Here is a 16,323-nt window from a genome sequence, read left to right as displayed (position 1 = left end):
CTGTCTTTAGCATCAAGTTTGACCCCTCTAAAAGTGGAATCAAACATACACATAGTAACTTTTGAGACAACATTTTCTTCTCTCTTCTTTTGGGACAAAAATAATAAAAAGAAGATGAGGAGAAGATAAAAACACAATGAGAATAAAAGATAGAGGGTCCGTTTGGTAACACCCAAAAAAGAGCTTATAGCTTATAGTGATAGCTTATAAGCTCGTCGACAAAAAAAGCTCTTTTTGGTAACGCTTTTTTACAACGAGCTTATAGCTTATTTCGAGCTTATAAGCTATTTTTCGAAGCTACTTCAAGTAGCGTTTGAGCTTATAGCGTCTCACTTTTAATTCAGTTTTACCCTTATTATTTTAATTAAAATCCACTTTTACCCTTAATAATAATAATATTACTTATATAATTTAAAACAAAATGATGCTATTACCTTAACGTACAACATCGAGTGGGTACTTCAAATTAATATACGATTTTTTTTATAGCAATTTCTTTTTCTAAAAAAAAATGTTATCGTTGTATATATATACAACTTGTCCCTTCAATATATATATACGCATCTTTGTTTTTTTCCTTCAGCACTTTTTTTTTTAATCTTATGGGTATATTATTTTGTATTTTGATTTAAAATAAAACTTTACACTTAAATTTTTTATAAAGTATAAAAACTGAAATGAAAAATAATTCAAAATAAAATTTTAGGAAAAAAAGAAACTAATTTAATAATATATAAATACTTAAATTACCAATTTTTTTAAAAAAACAAGAATTTTTCAAATATCTAAAATACTATTAGTTAAATAGATTTTATTACGAATCATGAATGTCCTTTTATGTCATTTTATATTTATCGGCTAGTTGAACCGCTAATTTTACCAAACACTTTAATTAGCTTATCGGCTATAAGTCATCGCCTATCGCCTATCCGCTATAAGCTATCGGTCATCGGCTATCAACTATAAGCTATCGCTAACTTATAAGCTATTCTTTGTTTTTACCAAACAGAGCCAAAGTTGTCACCAAAATGGTTGTACATATGTCATTTCTCTATCTATTATTCTAAATAGTGTCTAATTCCAGGCTGTGGAGGTTGCATGTTACGTGTAATAAGTTGACGGCATTCTCTATGTCAATTTTGGTTGTTCTTCATCATAGACTTGCAGTCTCTTTTAAACCAAGATTTATGAGACCAGACAACGATACATTATTTCTTAATTCCTAGATATATGGTGTTTAAGAACTAAACTAACGTAGTCTAGGAGGATGGAACGTCAAATAAATAACTACATACTTTGGAAATAACCATCGACCATGCCATTTCAATGTTTGCACAGCACCGAAACATTGATCATAAAAATTATATTCAGTGGATATGAAAGACTGACGTCTAAATGCTCCAAAGCCTCTTGTTGTGATGGTTTGAAAGTAAATAGCGACGAGACAGCGCAAGACCTTATTTTGCATGGTCTCTACAAGCTGGGAGGCCAGAATGTCAAGGTATAAGATAATGTGCATGTAGCTGTGTAAGCAATAATTATGTTACATGTTATGTGTGACTAACACCACCTACGCCAGGCGGGTCTTGCAATGGTTGTGGCGAGGAAAATAATATTAAAGAAATCACACTAGACATATTGTTGGGTTAGCAAAACATTATCCTCACTAAGATGTGATTTCAGCATGCCCTCAAAAGAAGTTAAAGCTTCTTTTGATGCATATTAACAATCCAAGAGGCCATGGTCCATGGATTAACCTCGTTTAGTAATACAGCAGAGTTCTATAATCACCATTCAAAATATAAAGCAACTGAAATTTCATTTCACAGATAGATTCCAATGAAGACCCATAAATCCTTGAAGAATCAAACTTGGGGATGGTTTTAATAGTTAAAGGATATTTAAACAAACAATGATAGTAGCTGCATCTAGTGCTAGCTTAATACATCAAATCCTATCAAACTGAATTCACATAAAACAAGTCATCCTCTAAATCACAGACAAATTCCTATGCCGCACGCTAATAGGGATTGCAGTACATGAAAACACCAACTAAATTCAACAAAACAGATACAAAAAGGATGTGTCAGCAGTGATGGCTAAAGCTTCACAGATTTTCACGAGAAGGCAGACATGCACAACTAATACAGATCATCTCATCTCCGAAAACCTGCACCACGCTTCTCTTTACGCGTATCTTTCTGACCACCTTCACGCGTTTCTTTCTGAACACCGACATCACGTGTCTCCCAAGAGGGCTTTTTCTCATTAGCAATATCGTTCTTGATCAGTGCTTCTATAGGCTTCATGAAAACCAAGAACTGCAGAGAGGAAGAATAAAATAAACAAAAGGAAGAATCTCCTGACGTTTATAAAGGGAAAACAAGATATGCCTCAAAGTTCAAAAGCTTACCTGTAGAGCAAATATGACAGGAATCCATATTTTTCCTCTCTGATTTGGATTCGGTCCTTCAATCAAATTCTTGTCAACAAAAATAGACTCACTTTTGTTCAATGCAATTTCTGTGATTGTTTGGACTAGGTGAGGAATCCAAGCAATCCCATTTGGAAGAACCTGTCACCATGCACACATTTTCTCAATCAGATTAAGCAAGATAAATGGGTTGATAGAAGAGGATATAAGGAAATGTGAATGCCATGAAGCAAATCTCCAACCTTTTCATCAGTTTCATTTTTGTTGCACCTCCCACTGTTCTCGATCAAGACAACAGGAATGGCAGAAGCCTAGGGTTAAGAAAAAGGCAAAATACCAGCATGAAAATTATGAGTCACACACACAATGTTTGTGACAAGCAACAAATAATAATTATTAACATCAACATTAAATTGAAACAAAAGATAAACAAGAGAGAACCTCTCAAAAAAAAAGAGAGAACCTGGACAGAACCCTACTTTTAAAGCAAGTAATAAACATATAATAAATTAACCATTCACAAATAAAGTAATTTTCACAATCGCACGATGCTCTACAAACCCACAGAACATCCATAAACAAATACCCTAAATGAAACCGTGTGTCATAACTTAGTTTAGACTGAAAGAACAGCCCATGAGAATGCAAGAATGCTGTGTTTGTATTCACCCAACATTCAACAGAGAACCAAAAGGCTGCTACTCTTTACGGAGAGATCAACGAGTAGAGTAATAAAGAAGGCTAGTAGCAGGAAGAAATACAGTTATGAACTAGCACAATGGGAATTTTTCTCATTGAATATCTAGGTTTTGGTACCAATTTTTCTAAAACTGAACAACATCCGCATAAGTAGAGGGAAAGGTCAAAGATTGAGGATGAAATGTGGTGAATCGAAGTTGAACTGGAATTTATTCATACATATATATGTACACCAGATCAATAAATGATGCAATGTATGGGAAAACAAATTGTTATGAATATATAAGTAAAACTAGAAGGAAAGGAAACTATTAAATGATCTTTCTGACATCATTGAATTGATTCATGACATATACAACAACTCAATACAAATTAGTTAGTAACTAGATGCTATGGATAACATACAATAGAAGACAAATCCATACTAAGAAACAGAGATCCATAAATGACTTGGTGATGGGAGTCCATCACATTTTATGATCGCCCTGGTTCAATTCTTATAATTGCCAATTTTTTAATAAATTCTGAATTTCAAGGGGTGAACAACACCCTACCAATGCAGCAGCCAAGGCATGAATCTTTATTTACTCTATCAGAACAAACTCTCAAATAAATTGAACCAGTTCAACAGTTTCAAATCCACTTTTTACAAAAGCAGACTGGCCACTGGACCAATTCATTGGTTAACCAGGTCCGGCCGGATAATCCGGTATGGGTTCAAAAACTGCCCCATTTCATCAGGGGTGTATTATATAAATTGGCCAAGTGTCCTAGGAAAACATATCCCTATAAGGTTGAGTGCATTTGGGATATATATATATATATATATATATATATATATATATATATATATATATATATAATCAACCAAGTGGCCAACCAATGTATTCCCGTTCATGGATCATAAAATCCAGGAACTTAAAATCCAAATACTTCGATTCCGGTGCCTTGACAGTTTTAACTTTCAAAACTGAGATGTATTTTTCAAGGATAGGATAGATGTTAGATAGACAAATACCTGAACATCATCCTTCTTTAAGGATGCACCTGATTTTATAATTTGTAATAGAGACTCAGATCTTTTTGAGAAGAATTCATCATAAGCCAATGCATCTGGTGGAGAGAACTGGGCATGTGTGAGTGCTACTATAGCCTTGTTCCATATTCCTTTGCCAAAACTGTCGGTAATAGCTTTTGCAACCAACTTATCCAAGTTGTCTACTCGATATGCATCTAACCGGTCCACGTAAAGCAGAACATCTATGGTCTTGTCCAGAAGGAAGCTACAAGAAAAAGGGTAAAGAGAAAAAACAATATCAGTACCCAAAAAAAATAAAAGATTCACGCGCGTGTTACATGCCAGACATAAAAGCATACCGTTTTATGATATCAAGTGCCATATCATTGATGTACCCCCCTTCAATAAGACCAGGAGTATCGATAATGTTCAATGTAAAACCAGCCCTTGCTCGCGACACCATAACAGGTCTTGGCCCTTCCGACTATTCAAGATAAAAATAGTTTTTTACAACACAAGCAAACATATCAAATTAAAAACCACCACCCTGCAAACCATCACAGGAAAGTACCAATTCATGACATACCTGAAAGGGACTAATCGTCACCACTCTTTCCCCAATGATAGAGTTCACAGTTGAAGACTTTCCAACCCCGCCTTTCCCCATCACAAGTATGGTCAAGGAGTTCACATCCTATGCCAGACGAAACATGCACCAAGTTCCCAAAGCGGAAACAAAAAAAACCCATCTTTTAAATACAAATTCTTGTTAAAAACATTGAGACAACAGTAAAATTAAAAGTAAAACAAAACCAAGGTTTTTAATCGTGATTGGTTGCATTGCGAAAGTTGGTATCATGATTTCAAATTGCAGTCCGCAACTCCAATTGCAACAACAACCAACATACAGGATTTTAGGTCTCAACATTTTGCCACAATACATCACCCCCAATTTAAAACCATAGTTGGTATTACGAAAAATTGCAGTCAAATGCGTAATAATTCGCCTATAATTGAAGTTGTGGTCTGACAGAGACATCAAAAAGCGTGACTCGCGACCATAATCAAAATTGCAGACAGTTTCTTAAACCCTTTAACAAAACTAGAAACATGAAAATTTGTTCTATGAATAAAAAAATAACCTCTTGTTTGAGTTTTCCCAAAAGTTCAAGCAATTTGGTTTGTGTAGCAGGAGCAAACGTATTGATTCCAGACCAATCACGAACTTGTTGAGATGCCATAATGTTCCACTAATTCCACAAACAGAACAAACAAAAAAAAATTAATTAGTGCATATTCTATTGAAACCTAATAATTAGTATAATGAACAAGAATTAAGAGAAACAATTACTAACAATAGTGGTTGAGAGAAGTAAAATGGTGGAAAATAGTGAAGTGAAGATGATTATATAAATAAAATAAAATTGGGAAGAAAATAAGAAGTGAAAGTGAAGAAAGACAACGGTTGATGAATTGGGAAGAAATGGTTACCGGAAGGGAAGCGACGATAGATAGATAGATAGAGAGAGATGGGAAGAACCGCCCTTAACCCTCCACCTTATCCTATCAGAGTATACTGTTTCGATATAGACAGTCTTATTGCCTTCTTTCTCCCCCACCCAAAATTACTTTTTTCAAAGAAAAAATTAATCAATATTTTTTAAATAATTATTTATTTGGTGAAATTAATTAACTTGAGTATTTGGTTAATTAATCAAATTTCAAAACAATTAACATATTCCTAAAAAAAACAATTTTTTTTGGTAGTGCCTAAAAAAACAATTAACATACTACTAACATTTATCGTAAAAAAATTAAATAAAAATTAATTAAATTTTATTCATTACGTTTTTAAATTACTGCTAAATGATTTTATTTATTTATATTTGTATTAACGTCAAAAGAAGCATGTGACTCTTTTCTACTGTGACTAACTATATGTTTATTTTGTTGTGTTTTGTTATAAAATTTCACTCAATTTTGCCTCAAATCGGCCTAGCTTATTGATCTAACATACTTATAATTCTTAAGAGTCCGATTTGATGTTTTTTGAAGGTAGCTTATCGGTGAGCTTATAACTTATTTTTATCAAACAAAGTGTAAGAGTGTGTTTGGATGGATAATTTTTTTAAGCATTAAGAATATAAGCAATTCAAATGATTCGGTTATATTGTCTTCATTTCTAAATATTTTTGTTTGAATAAAGTAATAAAAAACTTCATTGATATATTTTTGGGCTTTATAAATTTTAATTTATTTGGGCTAAATTTGAAAAGTATGGGTCAATCTCAAAAAGTTTGAGGGAATAATTTGTAGTTTTTTTAAAAAAAATTAGGGGCCAATTTACATTTTTAAATTTATAGGTGTCGCCTTGAAAATTTTGGGGACCAACTTGCAAAATTTTTAAAAAAAATTAAGAAGAAACAAATTTTAAATTCTTAGATATTAGATGTCATTTGAAAAAATTACAAGAATGAATGATTTTGAAATTCATAATTTTTAAGTGTCGTTTAAATTCTCTAAATTTAAAAATTCATCTCAATTCATTTTCAAAGATGTTAAAATACATCATTTTAGAAAGTAAAATTCTTACCCTTCCCAACACCTCTCGCGATCTTCATTTTTTTCAAAATGTTTAGAATGTTTATATTTTAAAATCCATAGTGTGTTTTCTTAAAAAAAAAAATCCATAGTATGTTTTTTTATTTTTAGTTTATAAAATCTAAAATGTATTTACCTTTCATTTACGAAAATAATAGTCACGATCAATCTAACAACAATATACAAAAAATTTACACATACAAACTTAACCATCGAGACATGTAAATGGTCCGTCGAGTTTACACATCCCAATTTTAAAATCACGAAGAAAGATGCACCTATTAAACAAAATTATCATGAAAAAGAAAGAAACAAAAACTACTACCAAAACAAAAAACAGATAATGAAAGAGTAAAGAATACACTATTGGAAATCAGAGATGAGAGTGCAACCAGAGAGAACCACCACTACCACCACCAGTAGCAGCAACGCAATGTCATCAACAACCGGCGCAACACCGCGAAGACCAATCCAAATCACCATACCACCATCCTCCTCCTCCTCCACTTCCGCCATGTTTCAACGGATCCGCCCCTCCCTCGTCACCTCATTCCTTCAAAGACCTCACTCTCTCCCTTTCGTCCTCTCCATCTTCCTCTTCCTCGCTTGGATCTCTCTCCGTTCATATCGCTCTTCTCATCCACTCCCTCTCTCTTCCCCAAACGACGACGTTAGAGCTAATCTTCGAAGATTCTCTTCCCGCTTTCCTTCTCCTATTGCCAAGGATAATCGTGGTTGGATTCTTGATCCTATTGCTCTCGCACTTTCTTCCAGCATTTCAGGTGGAGCTGTTACTTGTGCTTCTCTTCATCTCGGTGAAATTCGGCCTGGGAAGTTGAGAGGAAATCATAGACATCATGATTGTAATGAGACTTTTGTTCTTTGGGGTGCTGCTATCAAGTTTAGGGTATGCTTTCCTTTCCTCTCTCTTAAATTAATTTGGTTCATTGCCAATTCAAACATGGTTTTGAAAGATAAAATGCTAGTTATATTGGTTATTGATGAATGTTCGAATTAACATTTGGTTCCTCTTATTCAATTTGGAGTGTAAACCGCATGATATCAACCATTGATGTATAATTGATAGTTACTACTATTATATGCACATGCATAACCGACGATCAACCATGTTGACATATCGGTCATTGATTTTTCAGTTTAACTACTTGATTTATATGAGCCAAATCCTTAACGAAGGGTTCTTTCAATTTCTTGCTTTGAAAGAGTTAGTCCTTAACTATTATGTTAGGTTGTTGATTTTAACTTGTTGACTTGTGGTGTTATTTTAACTCACTGTTTGATAATTGTGTTTGATGTTATACCAGGTATACTATAGTTATTACTGAAAAAGTGTTTGGTCCTGCTGGATGTTTAACTCCTTAACTTGTGCGCATGACCCAATGATATAAAGTGATGCTAACTCATGACATCATTCTTAGAAGGATGCAGACTCCACTAAACTGCTACCTGTAACTAGGATCTATTAATGTGACACTTATGAGTAAAGCCAGCAAGATGAAAATTACGCTCTATGGACTAGTCTTTGAGAAAACCTACGATCAAGCAAACACTAAAAATGTTTGGATTATATTTTGCAAACCAATTTTATGGTGCACAAGTGAGACAAAGTCTTGCACCATGCACGAACTTGTTTGTTTCCACCATTGGATCAATAAGTATTGCCATTGGATCAAATGTGATATGTTGTGACTTATTGACCTAACGGTAGAAAACAAACTTGTGCATGGTGCGAGACTAATATATTTGTGCACATCAGACAAAGCCTAGTTTGCAAACTTATATTTGACCCAACTTCATTTTGCATAGCAACCTTCCCTTTGTTTCCATTTTAAACCGAGTTTGAAGGCAATGATGTGGTTTGCAAAATGTCACCAACCGAAAACCAAACAACTGAACAAGAGTTAGTCTTGCTGTGTTAAAATAAGCTACGGGGTTCTCAACGGAAAACCCAACCACACATGTACATACTAAATATCAACTTAAGTTTTTTGGAAATTAATTTGATTAAATGTTAGCTATATTTTTCTCGCGACTTTTTACTGTAGAGTAAATAGCTAAATTAGTACTTCTCAAAATGATTAGCTTATGCGGTCTGTAGGCAAAATTTGGGTACTCAAAAGTTTCAAAGCTCCAAAATTACAATCCCAATGAAATGAAGAATCTTTTTGTTGTTGGATTTAAATAAAGTTGTCAAAATCTTGAGTTCACAGTAATCTGTTTGCAGGTGGAAAACAGCGAGGTAACTGATATTGGCTATGCTGAGGTGACCATTGGCAGAGATGAGGTTGTTGTTGCTGCTAGCCCTGCTCATACTGCACATGCTTTAGTGAACATAGATCCGGTTCGGAGTGCTTACTTTATAGGATGCCAAGATAGTATCATAAACTATAATGCCTCAAGTACGGACTTTAATGTTTGGAAAGATCTTTAAGTTGTTCTCTTTATAGGTTTCCCCATCACATTCCTCTTGATGAAATCTAAGATGTTTCTGAGTCTTAATATTATTATGATTTTGTTGGCACACAGAATGAGAAAGTTTTACCTTTTAGATGTCTATATAATAATGTACAGAGCTTAGTTGCAAACTCAGTATGAGCATTTTATAGGGTACAAAAAGAAAGACGGAATGAAAGGGGGTACAGTTTATGCCTTAGTCTATTAAAGGAAGGAAGGGAAAAAATTATTCATAGTTCCTGAACTTGTACTGATTGTAAAGAGGCAACGTGATTTTTTTTAAGTTACCCTTGTTAAACTCTGAAAATGTGTGACCTAATCTGCGTTGCCTATTTACGTGATTTGAATTTAGGATTTATTTACCTTTTAATATACTTTAGCTATTGTAATTAAAAAAATAAATAAATTGGAAGGCTAGTGATTATAAGTTGAGGTGTAGAAACAACAGCACCTCTGCTACACAAAAGCAGATGCTGTTTTTTCCCACTCTGGTCTATACAGATGCTTGTAAATACAGGCCTTTTGCAGTAATTTGCATATCCCGACTATTTTTAAAGATATGGTACCCATTGAATCTCTTTTCAAGAAGAAAAAGAGCAGGTGAAAGACATTTTCATTCGTATCAATTGAGGCAATTACAATTGATGCTTATGCACCATTATCAGAGACAACTCTGTTCTCATCACAGCAGTCTCAGTCATTTTGCATCATTCGCCAGCAATCAAAACTGCAACAGTCACCAGCCTCGCCACCATCAACACCTGCAAACCCAGAAGTTTGCTCATGAACTACTGAGGAGTTCTTTTGGTGGCTCTTGTCTTGCACAGGTCTTTCAATTAATTTACATGCCTTTTTCTTTTGCATATTTAAAAATCAGTTTATTTTTTAAGGTTTGGTATAAATGGTCTTTTTATATTTTGTTTGACTGTAGAAACAAACACACAGAATTCTGAATTTATTTTCTAATAAATATAGTTTATAGGCCAAATTTTAACATAACACTGACTATCAGTATCACAGGGTTTTCCCCCAACAACTGCACACTAAGATAGTTGCCTATTAACTGTAGTCACCTTACTAATATCATAGAATAACCTCGCAAGTCACAACACATAAAAACATAACATCCTCACAATGAAAATATAATTTTTTGTGTTGCATTTTGGATTGGTTCAGTAACTTCCCAGTTCTCACACACAAAAACATAACTGTCTAAGAGTGCATAGAAATGTGACTTCCTGTCAGATTTAGTTAAGTAACACTTCCATTATTCACTTTAACATAGTAATTTTAAGGTGACAAATGCTAACATGTGCCCTAATGACACACATTAAGAAACTTTAGTTAAAATATTGTATTCAATTTCGCACCTTCAATTCTTTAAAAGTTTAAAATTGTTATTTTCAATGTAAATTTTTTACTTTTAGATTCTTTATCACATGGCCTTAGAGCACAAGTTAGAAAGACCCATTTAAGTTTTGGGATCTCTTTGCAAACAGTCCCAAATTGAGAGTGGCTGGCTATATACACTATTCCAAAGCATGAGTAATATTTTGTTGCTCAGTTGTAATTTTGATCAAATTCCATACGCATTTGGATGTTGGCCATTATGTGAATATCTGTTATCATTACTCATACTCATCAGTGAATGAAATGTCGTTGGTGACTATCAATACTAATTTATAGCGTACAATTCTTATCTTCTATTTTATTTCTTCATTGGAGACTGAGTTTAAATAGTCTGCAGAATATACCATCTTAGCTATTTACTTATCTTATTGTATTTTATTCAATTATGCATGAAAATATCCCGTTAGCCTGATTGATTAGCTTGAAAATTTGCCGTTTTAGACTGTTGTTGTATGCCCAAACTGAAATAAACTTAGCAAGCTAGGACCCTTTTTATATTAGACCTCAAAGGGTTTGATCTTTTCATGAACTTCGCCGTGGTGAAAGTTTCATAGTAATAGGTTGTCCCCTTTTTTTTTTTTTTTTTAATGATTTCTTCTTTTATTTGTATAGATTTCTTTGAATGTATAAAAAATAATTCAGCAAGTATAAGATTAAAAGACCAGCTTCTCGTGTTTAGATTATTACCGAAAAAAACTTCTAGCGTTTTATTTTATATGAATCAATGTTTATTATAGTGAATCTTATATTTTGCATGTCATAGAATTTCTTTCTTCTCTTCCAAGGAAGAGAGAATGTTTTGAACCATATTTCCACCCTATTTTTTAGATTTTATTCATTCATGAAATTCTTTTTTGGAAAGTCACAAAATCGATATGATTTGACTTTAAAACCGCTTCGGATAAGTTGCAGATGTGCTGTTAGATAATTGTTTTTCATTTATTTAGTACAAGTTCTGAACTTGACATTAATTTAAAAATCAATTCAAATACTTTTTTTATAGTGAATTTTAAATAGATTTTGAAATCAAATCAAACTATTTTCACATTATTGTGATTTCAAACACGAATTAGACTTGATAAAAAAAAATTACGAATTTGACTGGAGGATTACAAGTTAGAGTGTAATTTTAAACTTGAACGAGTAGTTTCAGAGGCAGTACAGATACATCACATATGTGCTGGAGCTGGTATTTTTTGGATACTGCTGTTGTGGTTTTGAGGTTGTTACATTGCTTTGCTTTAATTTGCAATGTAATTGTGGTCTTGTGTTACACCTTGTGGATTTGGCTTTCCTTGTGCCATTGCCCACTTTTGTACTTTATAGCAAAATTATATTTGTGGTCTTTAAGTTTAATACATTTCTCGGATTTTTTTTTTCCAGCATTAGTCATATATGTTATATTTTGTTTGCACGATTATCATATAAGTTATGCTACTATTGCACCATTGTCCTTTATATTACATTTTTGTGACTATATGAACCACAACTTTTGTTCAACAACAAAATTTAGGTGTTCGTTCATCAAGCCTACAACTAGGTATAAACGATCCACTGTTTTGGGTTGAATGAATCGAACCATTACTCCTAAATGAAAACAATGTTTCGAAAAATTAGGTTTTTTGAATTTGGGAATTTAGAATTAAAGAAGTAAAGAGAAAAATAAACTAAGGAGATGAATCTAGCATATTTATGAGTTCAATATTAAAATTACACAAATGCATTTTTAATGGAACTGGTTAATTAAATAGGATAACGATGGAAATATAATGCAACATAAATGTCCTAATCAAAAAGAATTTTTTTAAAGGAATAATCTGGAAAATGGTCAAACTTAAATAATGGGATACTTCATAATACATGGAGTACTTATTTGCCTTTGCCAAAAGAGTTTTGAACGAGGGAGCATGTGCAATGCCTATCACTTGCAAGAAAAGAACTACTTGGTGTTTTACTTGCACGCAAAGACTGTTTCTAGGGCCAGAACTACAAGTCCCTGGATTTGTGATGAATAATTGAATACAAAATAAAAAGACAAATGCTATGAATTCTGAAATCGAACACAACAATATTATCTTCAAAGAACCAAATTCTTTTCACCCTGGCCTGGCCAACTCACAAAGCAATAAATGAACTTTTAACCATTTATCCTCTTGGCTTGAACCCCTTTCGAATCATAACACGTTTTCTTTTTTTACAAGATTTTGATTGCGCAAGAAACAGTGACCATATTTTCTATATAAAGCTTTAAAAATAGAAAATAAATTTACAAAAAGCTTATATCACACCAAAGATACCCTAGCCAACTTAAAATATTGGTAAATACACCTTATCTTTAGCTGAATTAATGTATTTTTTCAAACGTGAAGGACTCTTTCAATATTGCTTTGGACTTGGATGAGACCTCCAAGACTTGCTATTAGTAGATCATAAGAGTAATGCAATAAAACTGTATCAATTTAACATCACATTTACCCAATAAGATCACATTCAAACATTCACAAGTTACTTTAAACGGATGAGTCATACAAAAAACCAAATTTAGTTCACCTACAATTATGCCTCACAAGCAACAATTTCAAGTCCTAATTTAATATCCCAAAAATAGAAGTTCCATAGCTTGAAAGCCAATAAAATGTCCCATAAGGTTGCTTAAGGAAAATCCACAAGGAATGTAATTGCCACCCCAAATAACTATATAAAAAAGACCCTAAATAAATGATCCAATAGACTTGAAGCTTATTCATAATTCTTTTGATAAACTTGTTTAAGAGTTAAAATATTTGAAGTGATTGCAAACTGCAATGGAAGGAAAAAACAAGAGGCTAGCAGTTTTGGTAGGATGCAATTATCCAAACACTCCCAATGAATTGCGTGGTTGCATAAATGATGTGTTGGCCATGAAGGACACATTGGTGAAGCGTTTTGGGTTTGATCATGCCAATATTCAGCTTCTCACTGATGAACCTAAAAGCTCTTCATCTACTATGCCAACTGGTGCTAACATTAAACAAGCATTATCAAGAATGGTTGATCAAGCTGAAGGAGGGGATGTGCTTTATTTTCATTATAGTGGACATGGAACTAGGATTCCTTCCAAGATACATGGACATCCTTTTCGTCATGAAGAAGCTATTGTGCCTTGCGACTTCAATCTTATCACTGGTTTGTATCAACTTCCCTTTTGATGTAGCTTATGTTGTTGATAATTGAATCACCAATTTAGTTACAAAATTGTAGGGATCAACCGATCAAGACGATTTGGTGGTAAAATTAACGAAATTTCAAAATAATCATTGAAATAAAAAATCATCGATCACGTTAGTCCTTTCAAATCAATCATTTTAAGTTCATAAATAATGTGATTGAGGATTTTTTTTTAATCATTTTGGAATTTGGTTAATTTTAATGACTAAATTGTGTGGTCCTACATTTGGTTAATTTAAGATGTCTATACTTTTTTTAATTAAAAATTGTCAATTTATGAAACAATTAAATTGACTGACTTAAAAATTAGATTGATCACAAAAAATATGCCCAAAACAGTATGTTAATGTAGTTCCCCATAGTTTTAACTATGCAATAAGATTCACTTTTTTTTTTGTGATGCTATAATGTTCACCTATGTTGATCTTACCAAAAAAATCTATTAGTATATGTCCAGCATTCAACAAAATTGTTAATGATGTTCTTTTGAACAAGCAAAATTGTTTATGATGTTACAAGCTCAAGTTCATATGAAAAAATCACATTTAAAATTGCAGAGTAGTCTGTGTGAACTATAGAATTTTCTTAGATATTTGAACTATGTGACAACCCAAATACCATATAGAATTAGAAACTATGCATAAAACTGATTCTTTTATTTCTATCATTGTCATATACCATATAGATTTGGACTTCAGGCAACTAGTGAATCGGATTCCAAAAGGAGCAAGCCTAACAATTCTCTCGGATTCATGTCATAGTGGTGGCCTAATCGACAAAGAAAAAGAACAAATTGGACCATCCTCGTTTGATGACAAAAATGGCACATTGAAACTAAGTGATCATAGACCAAAGACTATTCCCTATGACTCAATATTTCAACACGTCTCATCACTAACAAACATAAACACAACAGACATTGGAACTCATCTCCTTGAGTTTTTCGGCTCGGATGCAAGTTTGAGGTTTCGGCTTACGTCACGCGATCTTGAAGAAGGAGTTCTGTTGAAACCTGATGATGGGATTCTGTTGAGTGGTTGTCAATCTGATGAGACTTCTGCAGATATGAGTCCAAATATGAGTAATGGAAAGGCTTATGGTGCATTTAGCAATGCTGTTCAGATTGTGTTGAAGGAAAATAAAGGGAAATTAAGTAATAGACAGGTTGTGGTAAAGGCTAGGGATGTTCTAAAAGGACAAGGATTTGTGCAACATCCTTGTCTTTATTGTAGTGATGAGAATGCCGATGATGTCTTTTTGTTGCAATGTTAGAATTCAGATTTGTGAAATGTTAATCTGAGTGAAGAATTTGATGTGTGTGAAGTGAAGCTGAAATCAAATTGAACTATTGTGTGTCATTAATCATTATGTTGTTCATAATTGTATTGTTGTATGGTCTCTTCAAAAAAAAAAATTGTATTGTTGTATGAATTTTATATAAAATAAATGGAAGGAAATTTTAATTCATGAACCAAAAATTATTCACATAAATAATTTATCTTAACTAATTACAGATTGAAAATTTGGATACAAGTGGTTAATATTAAGATTGAAAGTTTGGATAGTACTTCATAGTTGAGTTTGATCCGTAGATTAAATAATCATTGGCTGGATTTACTCATTTCTATCTCAAATTACAGATTATTAAGACCTGTTAACTGTGAGAGAAAAAAGTAAAGGAGTTTCACATTCATAATAAATAGAGTTGGAAAAAAAATATTTATATACTTAATGGAGTCACTTTCATTATCATGATCTGCCAATTTTATTTTATTTTGGCTTTTGAAATTTTGATGTGTCAACATCGTTTGCTAATACCCCCTCCAAAAGAAAACATCGTTTGCTAGTAAGTCTTTATCTTGTCCCATATACATTCATAACATCGTTTGCTAGTAAGTCTTTATCTTGTCCCATATACATTCATTATATGCAACTTTTATTTGTGACATTTGCTAAAGTTGTCATATTTTTCCTTGTCAACGTCTATAATACTAAGGTTGTTTTGCTTGCCAATCTAATCACGTTCTTTCTTTTATGAAGTTAGGACTTTAATATAAATGTGCCTTTATGACTTGAATGAATGCAGTGATTTAGGGATCTTTCCAAGGGGATTTTCCAGGGAATTAGGTATATGTTTTTGTATATATTTCTCTTTTTTTAAGAGGTTTTTGTACATATTTCTGATTTAAAAAAAATAGAATAATAGATGATAATATAACATTTCAGTTGCACTTAATTTTTTTTTTGACCAAACACTAAAATTTATTTTTAGAAACATGGTATAACGTCCTGAATTTAAAAAAGAAAATAAAGCATCTCCTCATATTAGTAGGGCTGCCAAAATAGTTTCAAACTCCTAAGCCTGGCCTGGGGTGAGTAGTTCCGTAGCCCCATTTTGAGGTCATTTAGTACATATAAAAAACTTATGAAAAATGTATTTTTTAAAATAAAATAATTTGTTTTGAAAAAAATGTGTATT

The 16,323-nt window shown here is 32.7% G+C and overlaps 3 protein-coding genes across 3 annotated transcripts; 2 read left to right on the top strand and 1 right to left on the bottom strand.

Moving 5' to 3' along the window:
* Positions 1–1,802: 1,802 nt before the first annotated feature.
* On the bottom strand, positions 1,803–5,719 carry LOC146909500 (translocase of chloroplast 34). Its single transcript, XM_085723967.1, has 8 exons — positions 5,643–5,719; positions 5,294–5,401; positions 4,738–4,845; positions 4,511–4,635; positions 4,152–4,416; positions 2,677–2,745; positions 2,414–2,575; positions 1,803–2,321 (listed from the first exon to the last, which is right to left on the bottom strand). The coding sequence occupies exons 2-8, from the start codon at positions 5,390–5,392 to the stop codon at positions 2,157–2,159; spliced, it is 993 nt and encodes a 330-aa protein (XP_085580093.1). The 5' UTR covers positions 5,393–5,401; positions 5,643–5,719; the 3' UTR covers positions 1,803–2,156.
* Positions 5,720–7,002: 1,283 nt separating this feature from the next.
* Positions 7,003–9,534, top strand: LOC146909499 (RmlC-type cupin). The gene is made up of 2 exons (XM_085723966.1): positions 7,003–7,659; positions 8,998–9,534. Exons 1-2 carry the CDS (start codon positions 7,132–7,134, stop codon positions 9,202–9,204), a joined length of 735 nt encoding a protein of 244 aa, XP_085580092.1. The 5' UTR covers positions 7,003–7,131; the 3' UTR covers positions 9,205–9,534.
* A 3,831-nt stretch (positions 9,535–13,365) lies between these two features.
* On the top strand, positions 13,366–15,322 carry MC9 (metacaspase 9). The gene is made up of 2 exons (XM_085723965.1): positions 13,366–13,802; positions 14,530–15,322. The coding sequence occupies exons 1-2, from the start codon at positions 13,442–13,444 to the stop codon at positions 15,114–15,116; spliced, it is 948 nt and encodes a 315-aa protein (XP_085580091.1). The 5' UTR covers positions 13,366–13,441; the 3' UTR covers positions 15,117–15,322.
* The last annotated feature ends 1,001 nt before the right edge of the window (positions 15,323–16,323 follow it).

This window comes from Medicago sativa, chromosome 7 (genome assembly GCF_051527215.1).
Source record: "Medicago sativa cultivar Bolivia chromosome 7, Bolivia_mono, whole genome shotgun sequence".
Taxonomy (NCBI): Eukaryota; Viridiplantae; Streptophyta; class Magnoliopsida; order Fabales; family Fabaceae; genus Medicago; species Medicago sativa.
The sequence above is the reverse complement of the archived record's forward strand: the minus strand, read 5'-3'. Positions and strand labels throughout refer to the sequence as shown.

What these genes read in the sequence shown, in the direction of transcription:
- LOC146909500 (XM_085723967.1), bottom strand. Translation starts at nt 5,392, where the DNA reads ATGGCATCTCAACAAGTTCGTGATTGGTCTGGAATCAATACGTTTGCT. An exon ending in TAAAGAAGGATGATGTTCAG is followed by an intron (nt 2,746 to 4,151) that starts GTATTTGTCTAT and finishes TCTTAACCCTAG; the next exon opens with GCTTCTGCCATTCCTGTTGT. An exon ending in CTGTCATATTTGCTCTACAG is followed by an intron (nt 2,322 to 2,413) that starts GTAAGCTTTTGA and finishes TCCTCTCTGCAG; the next exon opens with TTCTTGGTTTTCATGAAGCC.
- LOC146909499 (XM_085723966.1), top strand. Translation starts at nt 7,132, where the DNA reads ATGAGAGTGCAACCAGAGAGAACCACCACTACCACCACCAGTAGCAGC. An exon ending in GTGCTGCTATCAAGTTTAGG is followed by an intron (nt 7,660 to 8,997) that starts GTATGCTTTCCT and finishes ATCTGTTTGCAG; the next exon opens with GTGGAAAACAGCGAGGTAAC.
- MC9 (XM_085723965.1), top strand. Translation starts at nt 13,442, where the DNA reads ATGGAAGGAAAAAACAAGAGGCTAGCAGTTTTGGTAGGATGCAATTAT. An exon ending in CGACTTCAATCTTATCACTG is followed by an intron (nt 13,803 to 14,529) that starts GTTTGTATCAAC and finishes TATACCATATAG; the next exon opens with ATTTGGACTTCAGGCAACTA.